The 9582-nt window shown below is 38.3% G+C and overlaps 1 protein-coding gene across 16 annotated transcripts in view; it reads left to right on the forward strand.

Annotated features, from left to right (window-relative positions):
* UTRN (utrophin) overlaps positions 1 to 9114 on the forward strand; it is a 616684-nt gene extending 607570 nt beyond the window's left edge. For 11 of the 16 annotated variants that reach the window (XM_064291826.1, XM_064291831.1, XM_023551084.2 and 8 more), the window contains 3 exons: positions 591 to 644; positions 3548 to 3570; positions 7742 to 9114. In XM_064291826.1, coding sequence (XP_064147896.1) covers positions 591 to 631 — 41 coding nt within the window. In that variant the 3' untranslated portion in view covers positions 632 to 644; positions 3548 to 3570; positions 7742 to 9114. Of the gene's footprint in view, positions 1 to 590; positions 645 to 3452; positions 3571 to 7741 lie in introns of those variants that run through there. The other 5 variants (XM_023551169.2, XM_064291825.1, XM_064291829.1 and 2 more) reach the window with 2 other exon arrangements.
* Positions 9115 to 9582: the final 468 nt, after the last annotated feature.

A 9582-nucleotide genomic window follows, 5' to 3' on the forward strand; every position in this document is an offset into this window, starting at 1 on the left:
ACAAAAGCTTATAAGGGTCAGTCTAAACCCACATGTTGTTAGATTATTTTCTAGGCTCTGTAATTTCCGTAATAGATGAACAGATTAAACCTCTTATATCGACTATATTTCAAAGTTGAATTTTTTTTAAGAGGTTGTGGTTCTGAGTTGTATATTATTTAATGGCTAGATAAAAACCTCATCATAGACTTTGTAAGCCAGAATTTCTAAATGAAATTACATTTTAGTTCAGTTCACTTCAAAATATATGAATGATTAGTTAAGAACAAATTTTGTAAATCAATGTCCATTTAGAAGCCTTTATTTAAATGTCAAGATGGACATTTTCAATTTAAAAGTCAGTTGGCAGTAAATGTTAGGATGGGAAAAATGTTGAAATATATGCCTTGTAGTGAAGATAAAATGTATAATTGCCATATTAAAATTTTTACACTAAAAGTTCATGATGTGCTCTTTTTTTACAAGGTCAGTTTTCTAAAACAATTACTCTTAAAAGTTTCTCAAGGCATATTCAGATATCTAGACATTGTAAAAGACTGATCTGCGTGACTTTTAAAAGAATATAATTTCAAACTTAATTATAATTATAGGACAAAAGGAATTTTCAGAGTTAAGTTCATCTCATCTATAGGCTGTCTTTGAAGGCAAGTATAAAATTCCTGTTGGTAGGAAACCTTATTAGCTATTAATATACCTGAGTATGTATCTTAAATAGGACCCACATTTCAGAGGTCTCACCTCTCCCTTGCATTGGTGCTTTCTTCACGTGTGTCATTCGGAGCTGTGAGGGTGCAGTATGGAACCCAGAGATTCCTCAATGAGAACCTGGCTCTGTGTTCTCATTGTCAGATGTTTTTCATTCACAGCTTTCTATAATATTTAGTTTTCTGAGTACGAGCTTGATTAGCCATGTGTTAGTTTGAAGAGGTCAAGTTCTGTTATTAGATTGGGCTTAGTTTGCCCAACATGGCATTTATAGTCCATATTTTGTTTTGATAATATACAAATCCCCAAGACAAAGACTACTTCCTATGAAGATAAGGGGCTTAATTTATAAAATTGACACTTCTTATTAAATACACCTTAAAAACATTAAAGCTTTTAAATTTAGTGCAGAGTAGAAATGAGTACCTGACATACAGTTGGTGCTCAGTGCATGTTCCTGATAATGAATGATTACATTTTCTAATTAGGAAGACTTGATTGTTGATGCTTTCCCAGGTAGTATTCAGAAGGTTCTGTAAAATTCATTTGTTTTATTGCCCCTTTTAAGTTGCTCAGCAGCAGATATTTTAATAAGCCTTTCCATTCGCAAAGCTTACTGACCACCTTTGGAAGATTTATCAGAGCAAATCTAATTGGCACCCTCCCAATGCCAAGCCAATCCCTTGAGTACCTGTAACTAATGAGGACTTTAAAATTGCTTGTCATCAGCATACAATGAATTGATCTGCATGTTAATCTTGACTTTTGATCCATTGTGGATTAAAAATTAGCATAGCCACAGTGAATTGCCATTCCTGGCAATTTTGGAATTAAAATGAAACTATTCATAAATCCTAATTGCGGGAATTGCCTACTTTTAAACTTGGCATTTTTTTTCACAGCATCTGTGTATTGTTGCACATAACATTTTTTGGAATGCATCTGTCTTGAGTTAATATCCCAGTTGGTCCTTATTGCATCTTTGAATTATGGCCTTTTAAAGTCTTCTTTTAATTATTTATGTTGCATTTCAGAGCAGAGGGATACTTCCATCTCTTCCTGACAAAGAGTTAATGAAGGGAATTTAATGGTGCACCTCTTAACCAATATACCTGCTACCATTTCCACTGACTACTAGAACTTTTTTTTCATTGTAAAATATTTTGTCAGTTTTTTCATGTATGCCATTCAAATATACAGGATTGTCATAATAAGCTGGGTATTTTTTTTTTTTAACAGACCAAATTATTTTAGACCCCTGGGCTCGTTTTCACTGTGAATTGTCTGTGTTTATTAAGTTTGAGTTACAGTCATCTAAAACTCAAAATTTTCTAAAATACAGTAATTTCCTGATTTTCTTTTAAAATATATTTATATGATTTGTTCAGGGCAGTACCCATAGCCTTCTATTTGATAAAAAGCTGTAGGTTTAAAAATGTTGGTTTGGAGCAAAAGGGATTAAACTTCTATCTAGGATTTGGCTGTTTGTTATATTTGTTACTAACAATAGAAGCATAATTGTCTCTTTTTGAAAAAGTGGAAACCCATGGTATAGTGAATAATAATGCAACTAAGCTGCTTTGCACACCTGGTAGGACTAGGCTTGTTTTAGCCTGATTCTTCCTCAAATACTGGGGCACACACTTTCCCTCCAGACATTGTAGGAAGGTCACCTTTCACACCTTTTCTTTCTTTCTCACAAAGCTTCAGGTGGTCACTGGTGTCTTTTTTTCCCCCAAAAAATAAAAAATCGGACATGAAATGGATACAACATTGAATATGATTAAGGGTTATTCATATTTGACCCTCAAGAGATACTGCTGTTATTTTGGGGCAGAAATCTTTTTTCCCTAAAATTGAGCACAAGACAATAGTTTTAGGAGTGTGCAGTGAAAGGGGGAGATGAAAAGGGGAGCCTTGGAGGAGAGATTTGGTAGTGGCTGTCCTGGAGAGGTCCATCAGGATGGCTTCCCTGACTCTGGGTACTAGGACCAGGAAGAAATTGGCTACACTGGTGCAAAGGAGAATTAGACACCATATTCTGACTTCTCTGACCTCTTAACTGGGCCCGCCCCAGGCACTATTGTTAGCCTAAGTGCCCAAAAGGCTGCTTAAGATTAAACCAACCATTTCCTTGATGATGGGGGTTCCTGGGTGGTACAAACGGTTAACACATTTGACTATAACCAAAAGGTTGGCAGTTCGAGTTCACCCAGAGGCACCTCAGAAGAGAGGTCGGGCAATCTACTTCTAAAAAATCAGCCATTAAAAGCCCTGTGCGGCACAGTTCTACTCTGACACACATGGGGTCACCATGAGTCAGATCAGCTGGACAGCAACTGGCTTCCTTGATGCAAGCTTGGCCACCATCTTCCCAACCTTTGGGACAAGGGTGGCAGAAACTAAACACTCATGCGCCTTTGTTTTCCTAAAGGCAACTTGGTCAGAATTTGTACTATTTGGTAAAATCTATAGAACATCAGCAAAATATACATGGTAAAATTTAAATATGACTTTTTGATATATTTTTCCAAAACTAAGTGCTCCCTGACTTGAAAGAGTGTACTCGTTTGAAAGAGACAGCATATGTTTTATATATTTTGGTAGAATTTTTGCATCTTAAAGTATATGGTATATGGGATATGAGAAATCTAGCCTTTGTTAAAGCATTATTACCCCCACCCCACCCCCCAAAAAATGTTTCTTATTGGCTTCCATTTAACAGCTGCACTATTATCTTACTCCAGGTAGAGTGGTTCATTCCATACATTTGCACCCCTGAAAGCATAGAACCAGCAAAGCAACACGTCCTTCAACTGAATTCTTTTATTTTCTCTTTCAGCAAATCTCCCCAGCAGGCCACAGGTAAGAGTTAATGAGCTGATTGACTCGAATGTTGCGGATCATACCTGGGCTAAGCAGATTAGCTACCGTTGATTTCCCTGCTGCTTTATTGTCCACATGCATAAGAAAACCTCCTTGCCATTAAAGTGTTTGTGGATTCAGTACAAGTTTCTCAGTCTTGGGAGGGACGCTTTCAAAGCCAGCTCTTTCAGATGCCAGAAATACCATGTACTCGATCCTTTGTGTTCTAATATCTTTTTAATGGCATTGTATGTACTATGTATGGGCTCAAACATACCAAAGATCACAAAGATGGCACAGGACCAGGCAATGTTTCGCACTGTTACACATAAGGTTGCCGTGAGTCAGCAACTAACAACAACATGTACTATGCACAGTACCCAGGATAAAGGCCAGCCACTCTTCTCCCAAATATCTACCTAAAGTAACTAGCACAGAAAATTGACTTAAAAAAAGATGGTTTTGTTACTTTTATGGGGCTAAATAGCTTCAATTTTTTATTTGAAAATTTGCTGAGAACTGTTGGCAGCTATAACCTTGTGACTTTCAGTGTTTTCCTTATCGGGTACTCTTAGTAATAATGTGTCGCAAGGCTGCAGTAGATCTTTGGAGAACATTTTCTTTGGTGAACTTGTTTATTTGTCTTTTTTGAGACAGTAAACCTTCTGAGTCAAATTGTCTTATGGGCAAGGGGGACCAGGATCTTAACTAGAAGCACAGGCAGTCCATCTTTTGTAACACAAGGGATGGGAAGGGAAGGGCGTGTGAAGTAGACTGTGGATGTGGTAACAAGAGTTTGTGGGTGTCCTCTTCTGATGTCTTCATAGTGGATCTCAGGAAGCTGGGACTTCAGCAGGGAGTGAGGTCCTAGAGGTATGAGAAGGGACTGGAGGGCATGTAATGAATGCTTGTAGGTTAGGAGAGCAGATGGACTAGGGAAATAAGGTGAGATAACCAGGCAGCATTAAGGGCCCATGTAACATGCCTGCTCATGAATTTAAGGTGAGACCAGTCTGCAGAGCTGTGTCTTGCTGTCTGGCCACATTCAGCTACATGAGTACAGTTACCAGAGTAGGCCAACTATTAGATTTACCAGAGTTGAGGATGGAGCCAGGAGAAGATTTTAAGGATTGACCCAGGCATTTAAACTGGGTGGTGAGAGAAGTAAAAACATTTCTGTTATGAGAGGTAGAAAAAAAGATGGTAGGATCAATGGATTGTAGTATCAATCTATCAATGGATATAAGCTGGAAAGACAAGTGGTTGTCAGAGGTAGGATGGTTGAAATTGAAGTGATAGAGTAGTTGCGAGTATTAGTAACTGTCATGGATTGAATTGTGTCCCCCCAAAATATGTGTCAACTTGGTTAGGCTATGGTTCTCAGTATCATGTGGCTGGCTGTCCTCCATTTTGTGATGGTAATTTTGTGTTAAAGGGGATTAGGGTGGGATTGTAAACAGCCTTACCCAGGTCACATTCCTGATGCAGTGTAAAGGGAGTTTCACTGGGGCGAGGCCTGCACTACTTTTTATCTCTCAAGAGATAAAAAGGAAAGGGAAGCAGCAGAGAGAGGGGACCTCATACCAACAAGGAGCAGAGCGCATTCTTTGGACCCAGGGTCCCTGCGTGGAGAAGTTCCTAATCCAGGGGAACACTGATGAGAGCCTTCCCCTGGAGCTGACACCATGAATTTGGACTTTCAGCCTACTGTACTGTGAAGAAATAAATTTCTCTTTGTTAAAGCCTTCCACTTGTGGTATTTCTATTACAGTAGCACTAGATAACTAAGACAGTAACAGTCTATAAGCAGTGGCTAAGGAGGGTGAAAGACAGGATTATTGGAGGAGAGGAGTTCAAGGAATCAAGATAACAGAGAGCTAGAGTCATCTACATTGAAATGATTAAAATTTTAAAATAGCTTTGAAGTGGGTGATAGTCCATGATGATGAGCCATTTCTTCTTTACTAAATGAAGGAACATGACCCAAGGGGTCAATTAGTAACTGCATCAAGGAGGGGTGTTGGGCAGTATTGTTTGATGACATAAGATTCGAAGGTGGGTGTTTTTAGGGAGGAGAGAGAGAAAATGCCCTGGAAGTTGCAATGAGGGACTAGGAAAAGATTTAACCAGTGTATGAGGAGTGTGGGAGAAAAGCAGCTGTATGTGAGAGGTTATGGGGGAAACAGATGCTGAGGTCCAGATGTTGGTTCGAGCAAGCAAGTGAAGGAAGAATTCAACAGAACGTTGGAGGATATGGTTTTCGTAATGATGGACCATATGATTTGGAGAGAACAGGGGAAGGGTTTCGAGAATTAGGATGTTGGGACAGAATGAGGGATGTACAGGTCTCTATAGAAACAGGGTGTGGTAGAAGAAGGGTGACTGGGAGTCTGCAGCAGTTTAGATGGCCCATTCAAAATGAGAATTAAGGGGATGAGATTAGCCTTGAGGGTCCCAGGTGGAGGCAAGCCTGTGCATGATGGGGCCAGAGAAGGGGTAAGAAAAACTGCTTTTAAATTCTCAAACACTTCACAAAAAAGTGGTTAGAATTTAAAACTGAGTGTGATCTTAGAGACCTTTGCCTCCTACTTTGTGTTTAAATTTGAAGAAATGGAATTTAAAAAGAGGTAAATATATAGCCACTTAGTGGATGGAACAAACATCTGACTCACTGCAGGAGGCCCCTTTCTTCCTCTTCTTCTCTCCCGATTCGTTTTCTTGTTCTGTTCTTTCCCCTGCAGTATATTCCTTACCTTTCCCTCAGAATGATCATACATTTTCTATACCTTGAGTCCTGTGGAAACTCCTGAAAAATATATATTCCCCTGGATATTTTGCATAAATTCTGACACCTAAAATGAGAATTTGTGTACCCTGTCTCATTCATCAGTACATCCAGTTCTCAAGGATAATAGAAATCCTTTTAGTCTTTATTTTTTACATGAATTGGCACCAAATCTTTATATTTATTTTTTACAAATATTAATATATAACAACATGTTCCTTTCCCAGGTAGAATTAATTTCTCCCTTTCTCTGTTCCCAAAGTACTTTGAACTGACTTTGGTTGGCCTTTTCTCATATAGTGTTGAATGGGAGTGCATTGTTGAGGTGTCTTTCACACCTCAGTACCCAGTTAAAAAAAAAAAAAAAAATTTTTTTTTTTTTTCCCCAGTAGCCCAGTACAATTCCTGGACCCCAGTGGGCACACCATCAATGCTTGTTCTTGCTCCCTCCAACAAAGCAGTAAAATGTTCAAAATCTAGAAGCAAGTTTCTGTAGAATACATATTTGAATACTAATGGCAAGTGGAGAATAGGGTCTAAGTGAGAATCAAAATGAATTTGCTGCCTCAGGAAGACTTGGGAGGAAATGGGCCCCTTAAGTCACTTTTCCAAACAGCAGGAACACAGTTCCAGGGGTGAGCAGGGCTTCATGCCAAATCCTCTACAACGTAAGGGGCAAAGACAGAGGCAGTGTCTTTCCTGGGAGTCCTAATTTGTGAGATATGGCCCAGTTTAGGTTACTTTTTAGAGAGATTTTAAAAAAATATTTCCAACTCCAAAGTACTTCTAAACGATCAACTATTTGACCTTCCCTTTGAAAGGTTTATGCTAGCCCCCTGAATGTAGACCAGATTTATATGATCTCTTACCTGTGGACATTGTCCCCAGAACCTTTAACCATCACCACTATATACTCTTGGATTATGATTCTTGCCTTGGGATCTTCTTCTCATAAGCCCCAGCTGGTTGGAGTTGTCATGGTGTCAGGGTATCCTCTCTTCAGGAAGCTCTCCATGGCATCCTGGGAAGATTCTAGGTTTTTGCACCAGTTGAATTCACTCACCATTGGGCCTTCCATCTGGAAAAAGCCAAGTCTTCTACATTTTAACTTGGATTCCAACCTGGGCAAGAGAAAAGATATCTTGACTTCTCTCTCCATTGGCTGCATTGATGAAAAACAGACGAGGTGACTCCAGGATGAGGCCCTCATCCTGGGGAGCAAAAGTCAGATGTGAGTCAAAAGGACACTCGTTTAGACTCAGCAAAATAGGGTTTGACCAGTTCTGAGAGAAGCACTTGTATTTTCCTGAAGAGCTGACAGGCGTCTGCTACCTGTAATGCTTTCTGTAAATATTGTTCTGACAGTGCTATTTTCCATTCCCACAGGCAATGTGAAGTAGTCATCCAGCCAACCAACATTTCCTGATGTTACAGTATTACCCTTCTCAGCAAATGCCAGTTCCAAGTTCCATTTAATCAGAAGCTGCATGGCTCTGTGAAACATGCTGTTGAGTGCAGGCTGTGTCCTACTGAAGGAGTAAAACACTGACTATCCAAAGAGAAAAGGATATTTTGTTTTTATAATAACCATATATTATTGTTTTCTTCCCTTTCTATGCAACTGTAAATTAATGAACAGAGTGGTATTTGGAAATGGTAATACATTTGTCACTGATTTGTATAATGTATACAGCATTGGGAGTGTGGGGGGGGGAGCTTTCTAATACTCTATCTTCTTTTTAATAACCATGTCACAAATGGGCTAGGAATTAGAAGAAAATTTTACATTTTTACATTCCTTCTGTTCGTATTAACCTTGTACAATAACTTCATTTATTTCCTTCACTCTTTTACCATTATGTTTTGGTTATTTATGATTCATCAGCCATATGACCAAATAGATTTCCTATATTTGTTTTCATGATTTGGCCAAATTAATAAGTTCATATATTTCAGCCAATTATCATATATATATATGAGGATTAGACTGCAGTTCTGTGTATACCATTTAACTTTGACATCCTACACATACTTCTTTAGTGACCACTTGGATAACCACAATAAAAATGCTCTGGGCCTAAATGGCATTTTTGTTGGATTTTTTCCTTGCATTTTATAGCCCAGCACTATATAAGTAGGTCTCGATTTCTTTATTTATTTCATGTCCCAGTCCAGATGAGAGGGGAGTCTTAAAGCAGACTTATAATCTCAAAGACCCTTTAACCAAAAGTTGCCTCATTAAGCATATTTTTATTTTGACACAAAAACAAACTTTGTATACAACCTTTCCTAGTTCCCAGGTCTTGATTTTCGTCAATAAATACACACCACACTTTATGTAATTGGGCTACCAGAGTGTATCATTGTATTTAGTTTCCTTTGAAGATATTTTTATCATTGCTTATATATTCTCACACCCTTTATCATACTTGAAACTCACAGTTATTTTCATTCTGAAAGAGGCCAACAGATACAGATTTCGTGCATATCTCATTCCACCTTTGTGAGTAAATGAACAGATGTTTTGTTTTCCTCAGTGTGATCAATGCATTTGCAAAAGATATTGTCAAAAGCCTGTGTCACTGCTTCTGTAGAAGAATGAAATTCATGCTAAGATGGTGGTACCCCTGCCTGTAGCTTTCAGTGGATTCAGTTAGGTATTTGATTCCGCCTCTAATTTAACATTTAATTGATTCAGTTTAAACATGTTATTTAATTACCAAATGTAGAGAAACCAAAAAAAAAAAAAGTCAAAATAATGTGTTTTGATTTCAGTGTATGTGCATCTTTTTAAAGGACGTCTTCACTTTGGGTTCTCTTTAGCTGGGATCTGGCTAGAAGGAGGCTTAAAGTTAGAAATTGCTATTCTTTTAGAATAGGTTGGGTGGGTTGGGGGGCCGAGGGTATCTATTTGGAGCATAGATATTTTGAGAAGAAAAAAATTGTTTTATATAAGAGGAAAGCCATGATCACCTTTCTACCTCAGAGCCATCGTCATCCATCGTGTTGGAAATAGCTTTACGCTGCTGTAGTGTAGTCTGCAAAGTTTAGAGCTTTTATTAGGTCATATCATACCAAGAAAAGCACCTATTTAAAGGAAAAAAAAAAAATCCCTGAACTCTTAACTCCCACGTTGTAGATTTGGTGTCTTCCGTGTTCTTACTTTGAAAAGTTCTGTATTAATTTTTTCTGCCTGTATTTGTATGCGAAGTGTCCTCTACTATTAA

The sequence above is a fragment of the Loxodonta africana genome, chromosome 1 (genome assembly GCF_030014295.1).
Source record: "Loxodonta africana isolate mLoxAfr1 chromosome 1, mLoxAfr1.hap2, whole genome shotgun sequence".
Taxonomy (NCBI): domain Eukaryota; kingdom Metazoa; phylum Chordata; class Mammalia; order Proboscidea; family Elephantidae; genus Loxodonta; species Loxodonta africana.